The sequence below is a fragment of the Equus quagga genome, chromosome 15 (assembly GCF_021613505.1).
Source record: "Equus quagga isolate Etosha38 chromosome 15, UCLA_HA_Equagga_1.0, whole genome shotgun sequence".
Classification (NCBI taxonomy): Eukaryota; Metazoa; Chordata; class Mammalia; order Perissodactyla; family Equidae; genus Equus; species Equus quagga.
Genome location: NC_060281.1, coordinates 2,033,284 through 2,058,083, shown reverse-complemented (window position 1 = coordinate 2,058,083; position 24,800 = coordinate 2,033,284). Strand labels below are relative to the sequence as shown.

General features: G+C 38.1%; 1 protein-coding gene across 9 annotated transcripts in view; it reads left to right on the top strand.

Moving 5' to 3' along the window:
* Positions 1 to 21,671, top strand: part of FAM135A (family with sequence similarity 135 member A) — a 111,343-nt gene extending 89,672 nt beyond the window's left edge. For 8 of the 9 annotated variants that reach the window (XM_046639333.1, XM_046639330.1, XM_046639331.1 and 5 more), the window contains 6 exons: positions 1,611 to 1,702; positions 2,212 to 2,309; positions 4,173 to 4,324; positions 5,920 to 6,030; positions 18,122 to 18,235; positions 20,244 to 21,671. In XM_046639333.1, coding sequence (XP_046495289.1) covers positions 1,611 to 1,702; positions 2,212 to 2,309; positions 4,173 to 4,324; positions 5,920 to 6,030; positions 18,122 to 18,235; positions 20,244 to 20,449 — 773 coding nt within the window. In that variant the 3' untranslated portion in view covers positions 20,450 to 21,671. Of the gene's footprint in view, positions 1 to 1,610; positions 1,703 to 2,211; positions 2,310 to 4,172; positions 4,325 to 5,919; positions 6,031 to 8,761; positions 8,905 to 18,121; positions 18,236 to 20,243 lie in introns of those variants that run through there. The other variant, XR_006885254.1, reaches the window with a different exon arrangement.
* The last annotated feature ends 3,129 nt before the right edge of the window (positions 21,672 to 24,800 follow it).

The following is a 24,800-nucleotide window of genomic DNA, read 5'->3' as shown; positions in this document are numbered from 1 at the left end:
GATGGAATGCAGCTCATTTTATTCCTTAAAGTTAGCCTAACTTTGTTACCAAATCTGAAAAAGGTATCAAACCCACACCCCAAAAAATAGTAGATCAATCTGACATGAATACACTTAATAAAACTCTAGCAATATTGTAGAAAATATATAAATAAAACTTTAAGAAAGACCTATTGGAAGTAGAATCGATATATTAAAGTCACTAAAACAAATAGGATTTAATTCCCAGGATGCAAAGATAAGTAATTATAAAGAAATTGATTAATAAAATACACTACATCAGCGAATCAAGTAAGAAACTGTTGATAAAATTCAATATCCATTCCCAGTTATGATAACTAAGTGCCAGACTTTAACCCTAAAATAGCGCTAGTCTAGTTCTTTAATGTGATTAAGCAGATATATTTCCAGCCGGTGGAGAAAACACACTTAGTAGTGAAACACAGAGGTGTTCCTTTTGAAATCAAGGATAAAAGTTATCGGGGCCGGCCCGGTGGCCAGTGGTTAAGTTTTCGCGCTCCGCTTCCATGGCCCAGGGTTTCACCAGTTCGAATCCTGAGCACAGACATGGCACCGCTCGTCAGGCCATGCTGAGGCGGCATCCCACATGGCACAACTAGAAGGACCCACAACTAAAAATGCACAACTATGTACTGGGGGGCTTTGGGGAGAAAAAGGAAAAATTAAAATCTCTTTTAAAAAAAAGGAATGGGAGCCAGCTCCGTGGCCGAGTGGTTAATTAAGTTCGCGCGTTCCGCTGCCGCGGCCCAGGGTTCGGATCCTGGGCGCGGACATGGCACCGGTCGTCAGGCCACGTTGAGGCGGCGTCCTGCATCCTACAACTAGAAGGACCTGCAACTAAGATATACAGCTATGTACTGGGGGGGGCGGGGGGGGTTGGGAAATAAAGCAGGGAAAAAAAAAAGGAATAAAAGTTATCTCAGTGTGTGAAATATTTAAAACATGTAAATATTAGAAGAGTAAAGTAAAAATTCAACAATTGATAATGATATATTTATAGTCCTAAGTAAAACAAAGGAATTAACTAAAAAAGACACTAAACTAATTTTTGGAGGTAATAAATACATTTATGTATTATATCTAGATTTTAAATATTTTATATTTATAGATATCTTTTAAGTTAGTAATTAAAAGATACTATCTTAGATTATTTAACTGGATTTTTATTTCTGTCCGTCTGTCCCAGTACCATCAAAGGAAAAGCCGCAGATTAAATCTCTATCAGAATGCATCCAGGGTTTGTGAAACCATGGCCTGGAGTGGTGCTGTGGGGAGCCCTCAGTCACTCACCCCCTGCTCCAGCCAGCGTCCCGGAGTGAGCCCTAGCAGCTGAACACACCGATAGCCAGGAGGGGAAAGCGTCGGTGTGACTAAGCTCCCTCAGAAACAGACTGTCGAAAGACATTGTCTGGCTGATGGAGATCAGCTTTGACACACAAGTCGAGGACTGTTTCAGAGTGCCTTGTCTGTTCATGACCGGCGTAGGCCACATGCTTGTCTTCAGGATCTGTAAAATACATGAGCACGCGCTTTGTACCTTTAACTCTCTCATCCTTTAGACATAATTATTCATTTTCTTCAATTTCTAGGAAACAGTGCAGATCTCCGATTAGTAAAAACTTACATTGAACTTGGACTACCTGGGGGAAGAATTGATTTTCTTATGTCTGAGAGAAATCAGGTACAATATGGTGGTGTTTTCAGTGGGAGCAAACACTTTTGTACTAGTTTCTGCGTAAATATTTGCTTCGTACAAAGTGTAGTAGTAGAAATAATTTTTCTGATTTCTATGAAATTTAACATTAATGCATATTCCAAAGAAGTAAAAATGATTTTACAGTTCAGCTTATGAACTATTCACAAGTGCAGAAATTTCTAGAATTTCACATTTCTATGCAGAGAGTTCATTAATTAAATCATTATAAATAATCTTACATTAAATGCTGGTGGTGAGCTAAACAATTAAATAACAAAATGAGGCAAGTGTTAGTAAGAGCACTGAACATTTTTTCCCCTAGATATTCACTCTTTTTGCTCATTTTAATATAATGAATATTACATTCACTAACTTCTCTAAACACTGGTCTTAACCATATTTTTAATACCTAAATTAAAAATAATGTTTATACTCAGTTTTTCATGTGATTTTATATATTCAGTATGTAATGTGTCTGTCTTGCTTTTGTTTAGAATGATACTTTTGCTGATTTTGATAGCATGACTGATCGCCTTCTGGATGAGATAATACAATATATTCAGATATATAGTCTAACAATCTCAAAAATAAGGTAACATAATATTATATATTTATTTTATATCTCTATGAATTATGGAAAAACTAAACAGAATTTGTGGTACTTTTGTTGTCCTGTTATGACCTGTAGGAGACCACAACTCAAATTAACTAATTCAAAGAGAAAAGAAAAAATTAAAAGATTTTAGGGAAAGACCACATGTTGTACTATTCTGTTTATATAAATTGTGCAGAACTGGGAAATCTGTAGAGACAGAAGTAGGTTCGTGATTACCAGGGAAGGGGAGATAAGTTACGGGGTATTTTTTGAGGTGGCGAAAATGTTCTACAATTTCTTGTGGTGACGGTAGCACAACTCTGTGACTACACTGAAAATCATGGAATTGTACACTTTAAATGGGTGAATTGTAATGGTCTGAATCATATCTCAGTGAAGCTGTTATCACAAGGAACGGTTATAGGGCAATGGATGTATGGAAACAAAGGAAACGACAAAAACCCGTTCCAGGTTTCGTGACTGCACTTTATCAGTCAGTTTTCCACAAGCAAGAGATGATGGTCAAACCAGTATGTCTCATGATTAAAGCAGTGTCATGTGTAGACATGGGAGAGAGAAAAGTGTTTGTTTCTTCTAGTCCAGTAGGAATTAAAGAAAAAGTCTAAACTAACCTTCCTGCGTCAGAAAGAGTGAAATAAGCTGTTTACTTTCGTACCCACTGGGTGGGAGGAGGAAGCTGGCTGTGTGCTGTCGGCTTTTGTAGACTTTGGTTCAGGTTTGAAGGTGGAATAGGAACTGAGAGAGAGAAGCAGGTTTCATTTGAAGTCATTTTTTAAAAACAGAATTCTGTTAAAAATGGGGGAAAGTGCAAGTATGTTGGGGGGAGGAGAGATTGTTTTCTTGTTCTAATTATTCTCTGCATTGATGGATTTTAAAATACTGTTTGTTTACTAAATTTCCTGCAGTGATCTTATAATCCTTTTATTCATTTATTATGATGAGAAAATAGTATATTATTTCAATTTTTTCATTCATCCACAAAAGTCTTCCCTCTTTTGGGTTAGATTGTCAGTTATAATCAATCATTATCCAAAAGCTCGATCAGATTGATTGAGGACTGTTAGTTAGCATCATAACTCTCACCCCACAGCTTTAGGAACTTCAGCTTGGGCGGGAAGTCTATCCTGAGCTGCTCACGGGTCCGTCTGTGAGCCAGAGTTGAGCAGCTATCGGGCTATCTCACTGTTGATTGTCCCCAGCGGTTCATGTACCATCTGTTGTGAATAATGCTAAGCAGAAGGCTCTTCTGATTTAAACTATTCCTTAATAAAGGTCAGGTGCTTTATAAATATTAGTTATTCTCTTGGTATAATCTTAGACTTACGGTAGGAAAATGCACATATTTAACTTGAAAGTACTTAGTCAAAGAACTCTCCCACTTTGGAGTGTAGACCAGAGAATAAGAGTAACAGGTATGTAATTTCTCCCAAGTCATCCTTTATAGGTACAGTTTCATTATTTTGTTTTAAAGCATTACTTAACAAGTAAATAATTGGTGTGTGTGCCTAAGGAGGCAAATTTATCATCTAGTCAATGTATTGTTACTTTTAAAATGTTTTTATTGCTAAGCAATTATAATCTATGAGTAAAAATTTTCTGATAGTAGCTTGTTTCTATGGAGTAAGCATTTAAATTATATAATAATGGGAATTTTCTACTACATTCTCAATTTTTTCCTTCAAAATGTGTTACATCTTTCAAAGTATCAAACCGTAATTTTAAACATATTAGAAATTTTCAAATTCTTAGTATTTCATGTCTGTGTATAGTGGTTTCAGCTTTGATTTTTGTTTTTAAAACTAACACTACGGGAGAAATGTCATTTTTTTCCTCTTGAAGCTTTATTGGACATTCTCTGGGCAATTTAATAATCCGTTCTGTGCTCACGAGGCCGAGGTTTCAGTATTACCTTGACAGGCTCCACACCTTCCTCTCCCTCTCTGGGCCTCACCTTGGGACGCTCTACAACAGCAGCGCCCTTGTGAATACAGGTAAAACGTTTATTGTGTGGTATAAAAAATAGGCATGGGGAGAAAATCTAAGTACAAATTTAACCTTTTCTAGTGTTTACTTTAGAACTGACTTGTAACATACTTGGAATTTCATGAAACAGAAGATGTAACGATTTTTCTGTTTTGTCATGCATATGAAATAAGCTGATAAAAGTCATCTCAGAAAATGGATATTATCATATTGAGATGATAATTGTCAAAAGTCAGAAGAGCATTTTTTCTTTTTTGTATTAAACTGTCTAAATATTTTCAGCAAATGTTTATCTTATAAACATGCTATTCTGTTGTTCCATTAGTTGAGCAGATTACAGATATCTATATTTAATATATTATAAAGTTATAAAGTATTTTATGCAGAATATTAACTCTGATTTTGGTTTCGTAACAATAGAGGGATATTTTGAGAAAATACATTCTAAAATTTTTAAAGAAATTAAAATGAATGTTGAGGCCCCAATTTTTATTAGAATAAATAAATATTTTCATTAAGAAAGATCTGGTACTTGATTTGCTTTTTGTTTGGCTCAGTTTTTCCCTTAGATTTTTTAAATGGTTTTCATAGTTTAGTCAATTATTTCCATTGTGAGAATAAATGAGATTTTATTCTTTCTCTTTTCCCTGAGCCTTGAATCTCTTATTTCCACTTTCTCTTCCACTTTCATTGACAAGGAAACTGTACCATTTTCCTTTGGCCCCATTTCAAATGGTGGTACTCAAAATACAGCTAGTTTTAATTTTTTACTGTTTCAAAAAGGGAGCATGAGAAAAATGAAATCCCTAAGTAATACAAAATAGAACCCAATCTGAATAGGATGCAGTACTGTGAATTTTTTTTCTTCATTGAACTTCTCCCCAGATAGGCTTACAGTTATCAGATTTAATCAAGTAAAGGGTTTTTTTCTCTTTTCTTCTCCTGTTCCCCTCTGTAATATTAGAAGCAGCAAAAGTGGAAACAAATATTCCACAATCTTGAAAAGCCATTCCAGAATGATTGAGGTTTCACTTAATTAAGGGGAAGATGCATTTAAATATAAGTAAATGATAATATAAAGAAATACAATTAAATATGGGACTTAAATTATATTCAGCTATTACTAGAAAACATTAACCAATTGCTCATTCTAAGGGCTGGTCCTTATACAGTCAGTCTGCCAAACCTTAACTGCAACTGTCTGTAGACTAAAGGCTCGGTGCTTAGACCTTTGGATCCACAACTGTGTTTGAAGATTTTCCCCCTTTGCTTCTTTATCATTTGAACAAATATAACTGAACATACAATTTTCCCAAATTTGTTCTTCTTAGACCATTATCTATTTCATTACTGAATGAGGTAGAAATAGCAGGCCTTCTAGCAATTAACCATTAACCCATGGTTAACCTATGTGTGCATGTGTATTTTTATATTTGTTATCAGAAAATGGAAATATTTTGCAAATATATTTTTTTATTAGCTAACAAAATGCTAGTTTGGGGATTGTCGTTTTTTGAAGTAAAATATATGTTAAATTTAATAATCTTAGCACATGTTGCCATGTATTTCCAGTTATACCCATATGTCATTTATAACTCTCTAGGTCTATGGTTTATGCAGAAATGGAAAAAATCAGGTTCTCTTTTGCAATTGACATGTCGAGATCATTCAGACCCTCGCCAAACTTTCTTATACAAGCTTAGTAATAAAGCAGGTAAGTATATAGTAACAGTTTTGAAAACATTCACTTGAAAACCTTTTTTTAAAATAAACTTTTAGCAAATAAATTGAGAACATGTCTTTCTGGTGATTAAAAAAATATTAGTTGATTATAATTTCTTAATAATGAGAGCAGACTGTTTAAAACTAAGCAGTTGAGAGCATGGTTGTATAATTTTTTCACATGATTGTATTTCTCTTGTATGAGCTGCACAGCTACTCTGAAATTATCCTAAAAATCTCGGCATTTATCATTCAGTACCAGTGAGAAGTTAGTTTTTAAACGAGGCTTTTGCATGTCCTAGCCCTCCTGTGCTTCTAGCTGCCCCACCTCAATCCTTAACCCTTTTTATAAACTGCCACATATTTTTCTGCCTTCCTATTCTAGGACTATTCAAGCATTGCTGGAAAATATCAGAAACTAAACTACTAATAGTTATTCTTTCTACAAATTCTTGCTACTGGATGAATCTTGTTATCCATCTCTTAATAATGATTGTTAAATATATTTCCCATCTTGAATTTATATTCCAAGCTTTCAGCCTGAAGTCCCCAACCACTCCTTTGCCATCCTCAGTCTCTGTAAATGACCTTACCTCTGACATCCCCACCTCTCCCAGGCTCCTCCTCAATCTCCTGTCTTCCCAGCGTGTTCTTTCTACTGTGTCCTCTGAAATCTCCATTTGAGGGGAACAGACTGCCCTCATCTTGATCTTCAAAGAATGCTATCTCCACTTCCTCCTAAAGTGGAGACATAACCTAGATAGTTCTTAACTGCCCCCTCCCTCCATTTTAGAGCAGAGGTTGGCAAACTTTTTCTCTAAAGGTACAGAGAGTAAATATTTTGGTTTTGCAGCAATGTGATCTGTTGCAACCCCTTAACAATGCAGTTGTAGACAAAATAGCCATAGACAGTACATAAACAGGTGAGTGTGGCCGTGTTCCAGAAAAGTTTTATTTACCAAAAAAAAGGCAGCAGGCCAAATCTCTCATGCTATACGTTGCCTCCCCTGCTACAGAAGCAGCTCAGTTTCTTATTTACTGAGTGCCACCTAGAGTGGAGAAACAGTGCTCTGGCTTCCATTCCCAGTCGCAATCATTGCTCCTCCACTGTCATGTAAAACTACTTCCTTGGAGGTTACACCATCCAAGCTGTGTTACCTTCTAGTCTTCCTTGATATAATGATCTGGTCACTCCTCACATGTTCAGTGAGAACTCTAATAAGAGTTCATGGACAAACGTTTACTACACAATTATGCTTGGGAAAAGATATTCTTGGATCTTAATATACTGAATCCTGGCATCATTTTTGGTAATTTAACCAAAATTAAACCATTTTAGTTAACCATTTAGATGATTCATCTAGCAGTACAGAGCCTTTCTCAACTCTAGTAACTTCCATTCCACTCCACTTTAAACCCACACCATGGCTACACTCCACCCCTGAAATTTCAACCAATATTCTGTTCTATGCCTACAATATCCTATACTTTCTCACTCTCTTGTTCCCCCCTGCTTTTTAGACTTAAGATCTCTACTCCATTTTCCTAAGATTACCCTGTTCTTCATGGTTCTACTCCCTTCCGATCCATCTCAGACTCCATGAATTATCACTTGTATCATTCAGACATTCTTACCCCTTGGTTTCCATCATAGCTGTCTAGCAAACCTGTATTGCTGTTTCTTACCTGGCTTGTTGAGCTCCACCAAAAAGGATTACACAGACATGCCAATCAAGACCAGTGATCCACGGGGTCCCCATCTAGTTGTCTCTCAGTAGCTTTCTATTCTTTCTCTTAAAGCTTTTCTAGTTTTTCACCTCTTTTCCTCAGACTTCAAACTACCATTGCTACCTTCACTTCCATGAATGACTTTGCTTCCTACTTCGGTCTGTGAACGTTAAGGCCATCAAGCAAGAACTTTTCTACTTCCTTTCTTTTTACCTATAAACATTAGCATACCTGTGGTTTCCTTCTAGTTCTGTAGAAGATATATCAGGGGTCCAATAATTCCCCTTTCTCTTTTTTGGGATCCATTCCTTCTCATCTCAGTCTTCAAACTTCCCCTTTTCAGTGGCTAATCCCTTAACGTATAAAGTTATTCCAGTTTCTCCCATTGGGAGTCATTATAATAATAAACACCTCCCTTGATCACTGATTCTGTTGTTGTCCTCCTGTTTCTCCTTTGTTTTTAATAGAGTTGAGCCTCTTGAAAGAGAAAACAATCACTTTCACTACTTCCTTATCTTCTATTTCACTCTTCAATCCATTGTAATCTGATTTCTGTTCTCACCTCTCCCCTGAAGAGTGCCAGATCCACTTTCGTCTTTTCCCTCTTTTATTTGAACATACTGGCATTTAAGACTATTGAAACACTTTCCTTCTTGAAATACTTCCTCCCTCCAATTCTGTAACATCAGTCTCTCCTGGTTTTCATCCATCTTGACTCTCTGCTTCCTACGTGAGTTCCTTTTCTTTCCTTGCCTCTTAAATGTAGGTGTTCTCCTTGGGCTCCAGCCTCTGTCCTCTGCCCCTCTCACTCTGTCCCTTCCTCTTTGACAGCATCACTCCATGTCCGTCTTCACCACTGGTAACTCTCAGGTGTACGTTTCTAGCTCAGTCCTCTGTTCTGTGCTGGACTTATACGTCCAGCTGCCTACTGAATATATTCACTTAGAAGTCTCACATGACATCTAAGTTTTCAGAGACCTCATCTTTCCCCTCAGATTCACTTCTCTGGATTCCACATCTATAGGAATGGCACCACCGTCTACCCAGCCAGAAACTTAGAAGTTGTTCTGCACTCCTCTTTCTCACTCTGGCCTCATGTCCACTGAGTTACCAAGCCATGGAACATTCAGCCTTCTCAGTAAGTGGTGGAGACTTCTCTTCCTTTTCTTCGCCACTGCCTTAGTTCCACCTTCATCACTTTTACTTAGATCATTGCTGCGGCCTCCATATGGTTACCCTGAGTCCTGTATGCCCCCTTCTCCCCAGTCTCACTTCCTCATTAGATGAAATGCTCTAAAAATTAAATCAGACCATACAGCTCCTGTTTGAAAGTCTCGTCGTACGCCTCATAGCTTTCAGGGTGAAGTTTAGACTCCATGGCTGAGGGCATCAAATCCTTATCATCTGGTTCCTAATCCTTTTACTTGCTTCATACCATACTCTTCCCACACGCACATCCTTTGCCACACATGTCTTTTGCTTCCTGTATCACCCATGCTGTTTCTACCACCATTCCTCCCATGTGTCTACCCATCCTTTTAGAACTAATTCTCTTCGTCTTCTAAAATTAAACTCAAGCGCCACCTCCTGTCAGAAGTTTTTCTTGACGCCCTGATTCAACACTTCTCTACTCTCAGGGTACCTGGTAGAGTGCTCAGAATATAGCTTTATGTCCCAAATCTTACCCCTCCAGACTGACCTCATTAATGAATGCCAGTTTTAATTTGCCTGTTAGACATCTCTACTTACATATCAAACCAGATGTGTCTAAAACGGAACGCGGTGTCTTCTTGTACTACCTCTTCTCTCATCCTTTTAATGGTACTCTATCTGCTAAATTACTTGGTTTGAAATACCTCTGTGTCACCTTTGATTGACCCCACTCCCTTGCATGCCACATCCCAAGATTGCTAATATTATCTCTGAGCTCCTATATCATTATCTATGAACTTCACTTTTCATACCCATTGTAGCTTATCTCATGTCAGTCATTTTTATATATGTTAACCTTTCCTTAAGTAGGGTCTGTGACTGCCCTCTCCCACCCCCACATACACACTCAATATTTACTATAGTTCTTCCTGGTAGGTGTTCATTATAAACCCATTGAATCAATGAGTGATCTTTTCAATATTATTTTCAGTATCTAAAAGCTGAAAATCAAACGCATATATTCGGCAACTGATAGTTCCAAGTCTGAAGGAACTTGTAAACTTAAGCCATTGCCATTTAAATCTTTTTATCCTCATTCCTGTCACCCATCCTGCTTTTGGAACATTTGATATGGACACTGGATAGATTTAGTAATTGAATGTAGCCCGCTTTGTTTGAGTCTTGTTTTAGCTTTTTCGGGATTCTGCCATAAATGTTGTTATTAATATGAGGAAGAGACTGGGGGTGGTGATTTCGTGTATTGTCTGTCATTGGAATCCGTGAAAGAACAGTTCTCTTATGGGTCAAGTTGTCTGATTTTGTTTCTAAGGGTGCAAAGCAACAACAAGTTACTGACAGTGCCCAGAAATACATACTTGATTCATAAAACTATAAGATATTCTTACAAAATCGAGTATAGTGTATAGTTCTCATGTGAGAAAAACTTGCTGATGTAAATTAGAACCATTGTCTGCTGAGGGGTTTGTACCACTGCTGCTGACAGGTTAGGAAACATACGAAAAGCAAAACAATGTAATGTTCCCTGGGATCTGTGTATTTATATGCATTTCACAAAGTAAAATTTAATTAGCAATAGTACTAATATTAACATAAGAAAATATAAACACGAAAGAAAGCATAACTGTAAAATTTCTCTAATCCATGGCCTTCCCTGTCTGTACAGATATCTGTATTACTGAGTTTCTAACTACTAATAGATGAGAGTGGATCTTTTGCGCTTGAGTTACTGCCTAAGGATTAGTTAAAACTTTGGCTTACAAGTCATTCATTTATTAGTTGCCTTATGCATGGCAAGACTCTTGCCACCCCTCTGGTTATAGCAACCTAACTGCTTAAGAGCCAAACTTTACACTCACACGTAGAGATCAGTCCTGGCTTAACTAAGTCACTTAATCTGAAGTCTTGCCATTTGTGACAGCACGGATGGACCTTGAGGGTGTTATGCTGAGTGAAATAAGCCAGACAGACAAAGACAAACACTATGTGATTTCACTCATGTGGAAGATAAACTAACACATGGACAAAGAGAACAGATTAGGGGTTACCAGAGGGGAGGGGGTCGGGGGAGGCGAAAGGGGCAAAGGGGCACATATGTGTAGTGATGGATAAAAACTGGTCTATTGGTGGTGAACACGATCCAGTCTATGCAGAAACGAATATATAATAATGTACACTTGAACTTATACAATCTTATAAGCCAATATGACCTCAATAAAATAATTAAATTGAAAAAAAATAATAAGCTTCAGGTTCTTCATTGATAAAATGGGAGCAATAATGTCCTCCTGTCAAGACTGTTAAAGGATTAAATGAAATGCTGCATGTAAAATGATTTAGATGGTAAAAATAGCTCTCAAAGAAGAGCTGCCTGAACTAAAATGATATTAACATTACAAATTTTACAAATTTGCTTTCACATGAACATCATGAATCTTTTAAGATATTTTTTAACAGAACTATTAAAAATCAGCTCATCTAAATATCAGTATTAGTGGCTATACACACTTTTTCAAATGACTTATTAAAATTGTTTTTATGTTTTAAGATTTCCACTTGTGCCCAAATGTGAGTTTATTAGAATATACCTGAATTGAATTAGTATTATTCTTGGGAAATAACATGAAAGTATACTATTCTTTAATAATCATGACTTGCATTAGATAATACTAAAATATGAGGATAAATAATAATAGCTAGTCTGACCAGGCAAGGGAAACAAAAGAAAAAATAAACAAATGAATCTACATCAAACTAAAAAGCTTCTACACAGCAAAGGAAACCATCAACAAAATGAAAAGACAACCTAACATTTGGGAGAGGGTATTTGCAAACCATGTATCTGATAAGGGGTTAATATCCAAAATATACAAAGAACTCATACATCTCAACAAAAAAACAAATAACCCAATTGAAAAATGGGCAAAAGACATTGCTCCAAAGAAGATGTACAGATGGCCAACAGGCACATGAAAAGATGTTCAACATCACTAATTATTAAGGAAATGCAAATCAAAACTACAATGAGATATCACCTCATGCCCATCAGAATGGCTCTAATTAACAAGACAGGAAATAAGTGTTGGAGAGGATGTGGAGAAAAGAGGACTCTCATACCCTGCTGGCGGGGTAAACTGGTGCAGCCACCCTGGGAAACAGCATGGAGATTCTTCCAAAAATTAAGACTAGAAATACCATATGATCCAGCTATTCCACTTCTGGATATTTATCCAAAGAACATGAAAACAAGAATGTCTAAAGACACATGCACCCCTATGTTCATCACAGCATTATTCACAATAGCAAGACTTGGAAACAACCGAAGTGCCCATCAAGCGATGAATGGATAAAGATGTGGTGGATATATATATACACAATGGAACACTACTCAGCTATGAAAAAAAGGGTGAAATCTTGCCATTTGCAACAACATGGATGGGCTTTGAGGGTATTATACTAAGTGAAGTCAGTCAGAGGGAGAAAGTCAAATACCGTATAATCTCACTCATAAGGAGAAGATAAAACAACAACAAACACACGTAGAGACAGAGATTGGATTGGTGTTTACCAGAGGGGAAGTGGGGAGGGAGGAGGGCAAAAGGGGTGCTTAGGCCCATGTGTGTGGTGACAGATTGTAATTAGTCCTTGGGTGGTGAACATTATGTAATCTACACAGAAATCGAAATATATTACGATGTACACCTGAAATTTATGTAATGTTATAAGCCAATGTTACTGCAATAAAAAAAAAGAAAAAGAGCAATAATAGCTAACATACGTATGGCACTTCCTGTGTTCCAGGTGTCATCTCAGCACGTTATACACGTTAGCTGAGTTAATCTTATGAAGTAGGACTGTTGGTCCCCATCTTGCGGATGAGGGCTCTGAAGCACAGAGAGGTTGGGTGGTTTGCCTCAGGTTATAAAGCTAGTAAGCAGTCATGCATGGTTCAGACCATTTCATGTTTCACCATTAATGTATATTTTCAAGAACTTTAGAAGCTATTTCTAACTGCAGTTTTAAACATTAACAAATATTCATTAATTGATTTTAAAATTGTGATATTATCACAGGTTAGAGCAAATTTTTTCCCTTTTGGGGGCGAGGGGGACGTCTAGAGAATCATGAGATATGAGTAATCAATTCCTGGGAAATTGCTACACCTGTCTATATACATAAATTACTTTATTTACAAAGTAGAAATTTATGGGTTCACGTCAGAAGCATAAGTAAATAAAACAGGACAACATAGAACAATGTTTACTTAACCAATATGCTATTCTCAGGTGTTTTTAAACAAAAGCCTTCGTGATCATTTCTCTTTTATATTGTACTCTGCCAAAGCTACAAAGTCTTGGTTGCCCTGGGCCAATTATTGTTTCTGTTTCTTCTGAACAGCCAATTTCCTGTTCTTTGGGGAAGGCCTAAAATAACCTGTCTAAAGCAAAATCCATCCATCTGCCTTCTTCCTTTTTTTATTTAAACAAAGCCTCCCCTGTGATTCTTCCTTTTGAAATAGTCTATCTCTGCAACATATCATTAGTTAGTAGCTTTTCTTAATTGAAAGCTATTCATTATTTCAAAATTAAGGAAGTATTTAAAAGCCTAAAATTTGTGTGATTTCTAAAACACTTGAGAAATGTTATTTTTTTGTAAAAATCGTATATTTATTACGTGTGAATTGCCTTTTTTGTTTTGTGAACACAATAGATCTGGTAATAGGCTATAGAAATGTCACTTTTAAGAGGAAATTATCTTTTTTGATTAAGGCATTGCAATTATAAACATCCATTAAATTTTTTTAGCAACTTCTGACCAAAAAAACCTATAGCATTCTACAGATTGCTCATAGGATATATAAATAATTTACACAGTATAGATATGGCATACCAGCATGTCAGCCTTGAATAGCAAGGGAAAGAAAGATGATGAAGAAAGTAGAGCAAGGAAGGTAAATATTATATCCAGATTAGTGACCGCAGTGAAGTGGGCAGGATTGCTTAGAGAGAAGGATCATGGGCACTCTTGCATTCTACAATGAGGGCTCAAAAATAGCCAAGTAAAAATCTATTAATTGTCAGAATTTCAGAAACAAAACGTTTCTATTTTAACATCTTCCAAAACACATCTGCTTAGAAACTCTTTACCAGCTGTTGAAGTCTGACAAATAAAATATAACAGTTACAGAAATCTCCTCTGTGCCGCGAGGGCACAAGGTAATCTCTCCTTCCACCAGGTTACAGGGGGTGTAATGACAGGTGTCACGATTTGTAAATAACGTTTGTATTTTGTTTCTGAAAGTGTGGAAAAGAGTCAGCATCAGCTAACATTATTTTAGGAAGCAAATTCTTTCAAATGTATTTAAAGTAAATGAGTAAAAATAAGAATAGTTTGATATTTCTGAGAATTGTGTCGGTTTTAAAAGCACAGGGTTTTCTCAACCTCAGCACTAGTGACATTCTGGACTGGATAATTCTTTGTTGTCCGGGATTGTCCTGTGCAGTGCAAGATATTTTGTAGTATCTCTGACTTTACCCACCACACGCCAGTAGCACCCACACCCCTCCACACCCTCACACTCCCCAGCCCCCCAGTGTGACAACAAAAGTGTCTCCACACACTGCTAAATGTCCCTTAGAGTGCAGAGCTACCAGTTTAGAACCATTTCTTTAGCCAATTCCAGAGAGTAAACAGAAAATGAGTCAATATGAATTGCTTTAAAACGCATTAGAATTTTCAGAAAAATTAGTCGTCAAAGGTATCAGGAAGACTAAGATAATGAAGACGAAAGTTACCATTACAATGTCATACATAAATCATGTTATACAGTCCAGAAAAATATGGAGGATTTACTTTAATCTTTTTATTGGTAATCCTGAAAAGTAACTAAAAAGTTTAGAAACTTTTTTAGATACACTATCTCATTCTGTAGATGGGGAAATCTTGTTATTTTCCTGCGTTAGAGGTTACTTTTCAACCAAGAGTTAGCCACTTCAGGGGCTGGGTGAAGTAAGCAACTGAAGACCAGTTAACTAGGTCATCTTTGAGCAGGTGGAATCAGTGTAGGTGTGGAGAGGATGGGCCTAGAGTATAAGACTTCTGAAATAAAGACTTCAGACATTGTTATTAGCTGGACTTCAGCTCAGATGCAGTACTTCCATAATTCCCAGCAGCATTGCGACTCAAGCCTCCCACGTTTCACTTGCAGTCTCTGCCCTCTCTAGCCAGCACTGCTAGACAAGGGATTGAAATCAAAAGATTCAAAGAGTCATAGTCTGTGTCACTAACTTGGTTCTTGGATAGAACAAAAAGCAAACCTTCCGTGCAGAGACAAAGTGTTTTGCATACTGATAAGAATGATCTGTACAGAAGAGGAACTTGGTGGCGCAGGAGAGGAATGAGACTGCTACTAGAGCTGTGTTCTTACGTGCGCAGGAGGGGAGGGACCTGGCGTACTCTTGAAAGGACCAGCCTGATGTGGGACTGTGACACTTCGTCAGTGTGCAGGAGGGGAGGGACCTGGCGTACTCTTGAAAGGACCAGCCTGAGGTGGGACTGTGACACTTCGTCAGTGCGCAGGAGGGGAGGGACCTGGTGTACTCTTGAAAGGACCAGCCTGACGTGGGACTGTGGACACTTCGTCAGTGGGAGCAAGAGTGAGACAGACATGAAGGTACAGGAGTACAGGCTGGTTTGCGTTTAGGTGGGAGAATGTGGAACTTCTCTTCTCCTCTATATTCTCAGTGAAATAAGAAGCAGGGTCATAAGGTGAGAGTGAAGAGAGCATAGAAGTTGCTGTGGTTTGAGGGAAAATCGTCATTTAGGAAAGTACAGAAACGAACATTGCTGAGCAAGGCTGCTGCGGGCACGGCGCACAGCTCAGAAACGAACATTGCTGAGCAAGGCTGCTGCGGGCACAGCGCACAGCTTCAGGGAGTGGTGTTCGTGTTGACTGGAGCAGATGACACCCTGGAATTGTGCAGTGCGGCAGCCCTTTATGGAGAACACAAATGTAGATAAATGAAGAACCCAGTTTATGCAGCTTAGGATAAAATTTCAGTAACAGAATTGTTCTTAGATTCAAAAAATACAATACCTAAAACAACTTGGGTAGAAGGGAAGATGATGTACCGTGGGACATGGTTTTCATATTTTTGGCTGGTTTACCCCTTAAAAGAATTTTGAAAAAGTATGTACCCCCTTGTATAATTTTACAGTGATGCCTGAAAATATTTTCTGTAACTTTAGGTAGTTGCAAAGGATATATTTTCTGGCATATCACATAGTACATATTTACTGTAATTATATTTTTATAAAAATATAAAGACAACTCATTCAATTGGAGGTATAGGTTTAGCTCATTCAATTTATAAAAAGTGTGTGCCGTAAAGTACAATTGACAAAGCCATTTCTTATTATCAGTCAAATCACGCTTTTTGTCAGAAAAAGTTATATTTAATTCGTATTTTGCTTGGTTCCCCCAGAGACTTTTATGCTCCAGGACCGTACACCATAATAAGATCTGAAATCAATTAGAGAATATCTTTCTCTTGTAAAGTGGGAGAAGGACAAGTCAATTTTAGAAGAGTGCTCGTATGGAAGTTAGGGTCTGGAAGGGAATTTTCCTAAAGCTGTATGTGCCCGTCTGCACCATGGAGAGACTTCAGTTACCCCTGGGTGAACGCGTAGCAGTTTGAAGACTGCTGCTCTAGGACATGTAGATGATTCCCAAAGTGGCACTAAGGCTAACGAAGACATTGGTATCAAATGATGCCAAAAGTGGAATGAATTTGTCTCATGAAATGTGAGAATGAAGGGGAAAAACAACTGTTCTTAATATTTTTCTAAAATATAGTTTTAAATGTTTGTGCAATTGAATTAATTCCTATTATAGACGTTTGATTATTTCACTTATATCTCTAGAATTTTATGTATTCAAATTGCCAAAAAGTATGTATCTTCTCATTGGGAAAAAGGGAGGATGACCTTATATGTGGCACAGAGGACGTGTATGGTCTCCCCTGCTATGTGTGGGTCTGCACTGTTAGTATTAGAGTCCTTGGGTTCCAGGGGAGAAAAGCTTCTACCAAGCCCTCCTATATTCTGGACCATGGTAGTCGCCACAATTGGCTTGTCTCTAAGAATCTGAATTTCAGTGGACAAAAAGTATCAAAATTCTACTCTGGAATGTTCCAGAACAAAATTCAATGCACTACACACCCCAATTTTTATGTATTGCCATAATCAATGTGTATCTTATTTAATAGTCACATAAAATTCTTATTTTTTGTTTACTAGTCTGAGCCAAATAGTAAAATTAGAACATTACTGGTTCTAAAGTGGTAAAGAACATGGTTTCACTACTTAGATTAGCTAATTAACAAAGTATCCCAAGGTCCCAAGCCCTAAATTCACCTAGTTTACTAAAAAATATTTACTAAAACGTAGGGGGCCGGCCCCATGGCCTGGTGGTTAAGTTCAGCACGCTCTGCTTCAGCACCCCAGGTTTGTGGGTTCAGATCCTAGGCACGGACCTACACCACTTGGCAGCCATGCTGTGACAGCATCCCACATACAAAATAGAGTAAGATTGGCACAGATTTTAGCTCAGGGGAGAATCTTCCTCAGGAAAAAAGGTATATATTTACTAAAAAATAAAAATAGAGGAACCTGACAAAAGTCTGTGGATGGATCATGATTTTTATTGAAAAATCAAAGCATGTAACCTCTTGACATCATACTTAAGGAGAAAATATGAGTAACATTATGCAAAACTCAGATGAAAACTTAAACTAAAAAGTCAGCTGTAAGGGTGTTTGTTTTTATGGAAGAGTGTAATTTTATTTCTTTGGAAAATATTCCTAAATATTGAGGACTAGCCTTTGGAAGGTAGGAATATCATGACTTTCCTGTAGAATTTTAGTCCACACCCCATACCACAATCCCTGCTCTTACTCAGTGCAAACACATTTTTCATATCAGCATATAAACTACATAACAATGAAGCTGGGGGTTTTGTAGATAATATGTGAAAATTTGGAGAAAGAATTCAAGTATTTTTAAAGCCATAAACTTAGTACTACTGAGGAAATAAAATTTTCTTTTGGTCACTTAGTATGATACTAATAAGTTGTTTTAAATCTGGTGAATTATTGCATTGTAATTCAGTATTTTTCTCCTCACAGGGCTTCACTATTTCAAAAATGTTGTGCTGGTGGGGTCTCTACAGGATCGCTATGTTCCTTACCACTCTGCCCGCATTGAAATGTGTAAAACAGCTTTAAAGGACAAGCAGGCAGGTAATGATGTCAATTATAAATTCTCAGAGAGGTCTGTCTACAAAGGAGCTTCTTCCCAAACTTTTCTTTAATCACCTTCTCTCTTCTCTCATCCTCATCTCTCCTTTTACTTCCTTTTCCACCTCCTGGTATCGACAGCTCTCCCTCCTCCAGTTGTCTTCCTGTCTTTCCTCCTGCCGTGTGAGATGCCTGTGCCAGTGAAGCAGTCACTGCTCTTAGGAAAGAGCTCTTTCATCTAATTACAAATGCTTCTCCGTCCCACTGCCTCCAGTGTGATCTGAACTTTGGTTTCCTCCACGTTGTCGGGATTGGTGTTTGTAATAAAGGTTATGCTGCGAGCTCGGCTGTATCTCACGTTTAGTCAAAGTGGCAGCAAAGACTTGCCCCTCTTTAGTGATAGTGAATGATAAAGATTATATTTACTCTTTTGCTATTTTTGAATAATAAAAGTAATTTAAATCATAGCTATTTGGAGCCAGAAGGAGACATGAGTGCTGTTTGCTCATTTTATAACTGAGGCCCAGAGATGCTGAGTGGCTTATTCAAAGACACAGCAGTTAATTACAGGCATAGGGCAAGACCCTGGGTGTCCTGCCTCCCCGAGTTGCCTCACTTCCTTTGTTGGAATGAGGCTGATTTTAAATGCACTCTTAATCCTTTGCTTTTCCACAGCGTGACAATGACAGCTCCTTCAGGCAGGGACTCTCATGTACGTTTGTATTGGCATTGCCTGGTATGGTGACGGGCACATAGTAGGTACTCTATTCATTTAACGAACAATTTTGAGCATTTTTTGACTTGAGAACGACCCTTTTTTTCTTTTCTACTTTCTTTTTTACTTACATTCTTGCAAGGGTCCACTTAAGGGAAAAGGCTCAAGTCCACTTAGGGAAAAATTCAGCATAAGTTTAACTTTCAGATGGGTCACTGAAACTAGATAAATGTCCTTTGTTTTAACAGTAAAATTCTGTGCCACTGGGGGACAGGGAATCTAATAAAGACAGGTTTGGACTTCTTCCCTTGTAAATATTTTTTAAATAGCATGGAACCAGAAATCCACCTTGACTCACAATGAAGACAAGAGGAGAGGTAGGAGTGAAAAAGCCTTCTACGGATCTATGTGATATTAGTCTTTCTCTTAGACGCCTCTCTCTGCTTTCTGTAATTGTATCTACACACTGTTCCCTTCTCATCCTTCCTCACAGCTACATCCTCCCTCTCCTCTGAAATTTAGTACTGCCTCCCTAAAATTCACAGGTTCCGTGGGTACGTGTTAGCACTCATCTGTTGATAATATAGTAATGCATAAGCATTAAAAACTGTTTTGCCCCTTATAAGGCAGCTTGTACTTTTATGTGTATGTATATCTAACCCTTATCTTTTATGTTTAGCATGACCTTAATAAATCCATTGTAAGAATTAACCAAAAAGAGGGAGATAGTACAGTTTTGGAATTAAAAGCAGAACCAAGCATTAAGTAAACCTTCAGACCAAAACAAAGATCTTTGAGCCAAACTCACGTTGTTCTTCTGACTATAGGAAGTTGCTGTTATTTCTCAAAATAATGGAGAAATATGTGGAATAGTGTTGATTGCCATGGAAGCATTGTTATAGTGCTTACTATAAAGTTTTAAATTTTGCCTAATCAAAATGTCTCAGCGTGGCTACCTTGCTTTTATAATGGTTTAATGAGTCATAAGTAACTTACTGTTGAATAAAACTATTTGCTCTGTTATATTTATAGCTTGGAATCAAAAATATCAAGTTGATAAGAATAGCATGTAATAAATTTGTGATTTTTACTTGGCTAGATAAATAATGTGATTATATTTTCTATAAAACAGTCTCAAAAATGATAGTCAAAGAAAAAAGAAACCTTTTAAAAGACATTTTTCTGCTTCAAATGGAAATAATATAACTATAATTCATGAATTATACAAAAGTTGGCATAGAACTTTTTTCAGTTACTCATGTGAACTAATTTTCCTTTTTTCTATTTGTTCCATAGGACAGATCTATTCAGAAATGATCCACAACTTGCTTCGCCCAGTTCTGCAAAGCAAGGACTGTAACTTGGTTCGCTATAACGTCATCAACGCATTGCCCAACACAGCTGATTCACTCATTGGGAGAGCTGCACACATAGCTGTTCTTGATTCGGAAATATTTTTAGAGAAATTCTTTCTGGTTGCTGCCCTTAAATATTTCCAATAGGATAAAAACGTTATTAGAGACTTGACAATTACCTCATTCAACAGTGATTCAAATAATGTATTAAACTGTAGATGCTGATAAGTTCTAAGAAATATTTATATCTTTTTATATGGAAGATAATTTATATCATCCATGTTTAGAGCTTTTTAAACATCAACTTTACTTTTTAGGTAATGTGGCTGTGCAATATTTTTTTAATTTTATCTTTTTACTTTTCTATTACTTTTTCATATATTTTGCTACATAAGTGAAATTTCAGTGAAACTTCAAGCCCATATGTATGTCTGATTGTTTATTATTGGCTTTCCACAATCCTTACATCAGACACATCATATTAGAGGCCATTATTGCTAGAATAGCATGGGATTTTAAATTTTCTAGTATTGGGGTATTATTTAGTTAATTATAAATTTTACTTTTAACATTTTACTATGTTTTAACTGGAAATAAAATTATGGCTGCTAAAATATATTTTTTGAAATCAACTATTTAGCCCTATCAAACCAGGTAGTTCATATATGACAATGTTGTAAAAGTTTTCTATAAAAATTCATTATTACTGTTGCTATTAAACATATGTCATGCCTATAAAAATATATTTTCTACTGGTGATTTCAACATTATTTCTCATATTGACTTTTATTACTGGAACTTTTCATGTTCATGTTAGCAGCATCTAGAGATTCTGAATGTTTGAATGCCCTCTGGTTTGAATTAGTTGGAATGTTGCCAGATTTGGTAAAGTTGCTTGAACTTTCTGACTACATTTCTTTAACTTTTTTCACAGACTTCCTTGTATGTACATAATAATTAAATGTTGAAGTTTATGAAATACTTTTATGAATTTAGATAATTTTTAAATATTGTTAAAATTTGTTGAACTAAGAGTAATGTAAATAAAATAATTTGTGTTAAAAATGGAACAAAATAATTAACTGTACATGTTTGGTGATACAGATGCAAATGTTTTTGATATATGGAGATGTTAAGTCTTTTGACTTTACTAAAGGTGCTGAATAGCATTAAATTCACCATTTCCTTTCCTGGTTTACTTGTGAAAATAATAATGCACTAAGGGTGGATAGAAGGTCTGTTTGCATTCACCAGTTGTGATGGACAGAAGGTTTTTGTAAGTATATATTGTATAATTGATGCATGTTTATTTTTAGCATTGTGTTATTGCCTCTGGTGTTAATAAATGAACAAATGACTGTGTACAGAACAGCTAAAACCCTTGCTTATTTTCAGAATACTAGAGGTATATTTTTATTTATAATTGGATAAACTATATCAGTGAACTCTATAGACCAGCATGATTGCATAACTTATAACCTTTGTAAAGTATTTTTATAATTTACATCTTTTCCATGTGTTAAGTAGTTAAAAGGTATTTCATTGATTGCTCTCCATAATTCTTTTTAAAAAGTACTTGAAAATTCAATGAATTGAGTAAGCAGCAATATACCAAGTGTATTATAACTCGAAAATGTAAATATATGCATTATTCGCCACATACTTTTGCCACACACATTTTCATCCTCACATACCTTGGCCCTGAGTTTGAAATGTCATGCTTATTCGAAGTTTGAGTAATCTTCCAGGTTTATCAAAGGATTCATTCTTACTCATAATCATATAATTGTATTTAAGGGTAAATCACTCTTACGATCATAGTTGGTTGATTGGTTATTGGTTGTTTTAGTACAGTTTTAAAAGCACATCAATGATCGTGGTTTGAAATCTAACAGATTTAACTTCTGATTTACCAGAGAAACTTTCATATGCTATTTACCTACAGATTCAGATGGGAGGGGTGGGTGGAGTAAGGGTTCTGAGGGAGAGGGGAAATGATTATCAGAAACAATATAATTGACTCTTAGAGAATGAATCTCATTAAAGTATGTACCAATAAGGATTCTTGGTTGCAGACAACAAAAAACCAATTAGGATTAACTTAGGCAGGAAAACAGTTTATTGGAAGAATATTAGATATATCGCTCACAGAATTGATGGAAAGGCTGGAGAACCAGCTTTGGAAAACAGAAACCAAAGGAAGCTAGATGACCAAAACCGTAGCCAAGTTCCAGCCTCAGGGAGAGCTGGGAGTTTGTTTACTGCTGTGGGCAGTGAGGCCTCTGAAAACCGGATTCCAAACACCCTGCTTGTTTGCATCACTCGTTCCAGATTCAGAGACTGGTGGGAATGTCCAACTGACCAAGCTTATTTCGTCTTGCGCCAGCACTTGGGCTGTCAAGCATCAAAGACAGCAAGGATATGTGACCTTAGCTTCCACAGTAGAAGATGGGAGCATTTCTCCTACCAAGATTCACCAAACATATGAAACGGGTTTGATGACTGAGCACCAAATACAAAACATATCAGAGGTCTGCTGTAGTCCGTCTTGCCTCCGTATGGTTGCAAGAGTCTGCTTAATTTGTACAACTCAACATGTTATTTCGAGGAGGTATTCCAGGAGATGAGATGCCCCTGTCAGACTCCTCTCCCTACTCCTTTTTCCCCATGGTCATCAGGGCCAGTCACTCCAGCTGCACCATAAGCACTTTTCTAACTCCTCACCTAGGGGAAGGAGCTAAAAATGAGCAGGAGGCAATTCCAGCTTCCAGTACAGAGGAAACATTGTATCCCCTTGCACACTCTGGGTACAAAAATTGGTATACCAACAGAACCTGGAGTTGTGCAGATGGACGGCAAGAGCAGTGAAGGGTCTGAGATTTTATCCTACTTGCAGCTTGCTTGCTGCAGTGTCGTGGATGCTGGCAAGAGACCGGAGACTCCTGGGTAAGACACAAAAATCTTTTTATTAGAGCAAAGCAGTAGCCCAAGCGTCGCATGTTTGCCCCGGTTCCTGGAGCCCCCGTTTCCACAGGGCTGTGGTGGGCCAGATGACACCCATACACACATTGGGTTGAGTGCAGGAGGAGAATCCAGGGCCATGCAGTTGTTGAGCAAGTAGCAAACAAGCCAGTCTCTCCCCAGGGCAGCGGCAGTGAAATGGTAGTAATGCTCTGGCCGCCTGGACCCACGTAGGTGCCTGTGTTACTAGCTTTGGAAACTGTTCAGTGTCAGGAGATGGATGAGCCTCGCAGCTGGCATGCTCGGCAATAATATGCAGGGTGCTCAGGACCCACGGCAGAGTCTCTCCCCACAGTGGAAAGCAAAATATACGGGCACTGAGTCAGATGCAACAGCATAGCGTCAATCCCTCTACTCTTTGGACTTTGTCACTGTGTCAACAAAAGAGATATCACTAAATGCTGTTAACTCATTTGGAGCATATGCCGAATCCTTTACGACAGCATCCCAAAGTGTGTGTCTCATCTGGTTCCAGAAGGCAGCCTTCAATAGGGCTGTCCGTTATTCTGTAAACCCAGTTGCTTCTGCTGCGATGGCATCAGTACCCTTCTTTACCTCTTTCACGGGAAAGTGAGTTCCTGGGTGAGAAGCAGTGTCGTCTGGGATGCTGTATAAGCTGTGTGGAGTATAAGGTATTCAGTAGGTCCACAGATGGACTGGATAAAAGATCCATAAGTTGGGGAAAGCAGTCCACACCCAGAACAATCGTCTAGTCCTAGAGAAGTAGCTGGCTCCTTCATTATCGCAGGCTTCCGCTGTAATCAGACCTGCCACCCAGGCTGTATAATCCTGTATCGGGAACAGGGTGGTCACTGCAAGTGCTATGCTGGGCGGTCAGTCCCGGCAGGGGAAGAACTGTTAGGAATACACGCATGTCTCCATGCCACGTGCCCCCTCATTAGTGGGCCCACTGAGCGAGCACAGCAGTGGCGGGGGAGGCGCCCGGCTGACGTCTCCAGGGGCTCGTTGTGGTAGGCACCCCCGCTGCTGGCCTTCATCCCTGCTGTAATCCCCTCCCTTTGAGAGTGGCTGGACCTACCGATGCACTTGTAATGTCAGAACACAGCAAACGTGATGGGGTCACATGGGAGATGATGGCTTCCATCCTGAGCACTCTGGTTCTCTCGTCGGTTCACTCCATGGAAGACCAGCCGCCACGCTGTGAGAGCACCTCTGGAGAAGCCCCAAAGCAAGGGACTGAGGAGCTGAGAGCCCAGAGGAGGGAAGTCCTGCCAGCAGTCCTGGGAGTGGGCCTGGAGGCAGATCCCCCTGCGGAGCCTGCGCAGGAGACAGAACCCCAGCCAACAGCCTGACTGCAGCCTCCTTTAAGACCTGCAGCCCCAGGCACTGGCTCCTGCACTGCCCACCCACAAACACTGTGAGAGAATAAACGTTTATTGTGTAAGCCACAACATTTTGGTATGTTAGGCAACAGTGGATCACCAGCACAGTCACAGGCAACAGTGGATCACTAGCA